Source organism: Cystoisospora suis (genome assembly GCF_002600585.1).
Source record: "Cystoisospora suis strain Wien I chromosome Unknown contig_2632, whole genome shotgun sequence".
Taxonomy (NCBI): domain Eukaryota; phylum Apicomplexa; class Conoidasida; order Eucoccidiorida; family Sarcocystidae; genus Cystoisospora; species Cystoisospora suis.
In genome coordinates this window covers 1-719 of record NW_027155430.1, presented here as the reverse complement: position 1 = coordinate 719, position 719 = coordinate 1, and the positions used below count along the sequence as shown (strand labels likewise).

The following is a 719-nucleotide window of genomic DNA, read 5'->3' as shown; positions in this document are numbered from 1 at the left end:
TAAGTTCCTCGCGGGCATATCATCCACCCCTTGTTGAAAACGCGCGGTCTCTGCGCGCTCACGTACACGCCGCTGTTCCTCTTGCCGACGCTCGGCTTCCCTCGCTCGCCTAGATGCCACGGGGCGTAATCTGTAATCAGCAGCCCCCGGAGCTCTGCCTTGTGGCCGTGCTTCTCGCTCACTACTGACGTGGTCAGGAGTTCTGTTACTTGGCTCCTCGGGCGTATCCATCTGCACCCGCGGCAACGCCGGCCCTCTCGGCCCGTCTTCCTCCGGAAGGTCCAAAAGCTTGAATTGGTTCCGCGTCACCTGCCGCTCCTCGTTCGTGGCCAGGTCCCGTGCCTTGTACGTGACGCCGGTCGAGTAACTTTCCGTAATCACCCTGGGCCCGGCGTATCGTGGAGTGAACTTCGCCGGATAACTCGCTCTAGCCCGAGGCGATAAGCTGATAGCTACGATTGTCCCCACTGCGATCCTGGAATTACTCTCGTTCAACAACTTCCTTCGCCGTAGTTCTCCTCGCGTGTGTGCCTCATAGGTATCAACCCGAGCACGCCACAGACGGTGTAACCCGAACTTGGACGCTGGGTCCAAGCGAGGTTCGTCCAGCTGCCGTTGCACCGGCAAAAGCGCTTCCCGTCCGCGGGTCAAGAAGAACGGCGAAAACCCCGTAGCCATGTGCGGGGTTGAATTATGCGCCAACGCCACGGCCGACAGGT

At 60.4% G+C, this 719-nt stretch overlaps 1 protein-coding gene across 1 annotated transcript; it reads right to left on the bottom strand.

Moving 5' to 3' along the window:
* Window positions 1–99: 99 nt before the first annotated feature.
* Window positions 100–707, bottom strand: CSUI_005425 (uncharacterized protein; the record flags this gene model as incomplete). Its single annotated transcript, XM_068065601.1, has 1 exon — window positions 100–707. A coding segment is annotated over exon 1 (579 nt), but the record flags the coding sequence as incomplete, so codon positions are not given.
* Window positions 708–719: the final 12 nt, after the last annotated feature.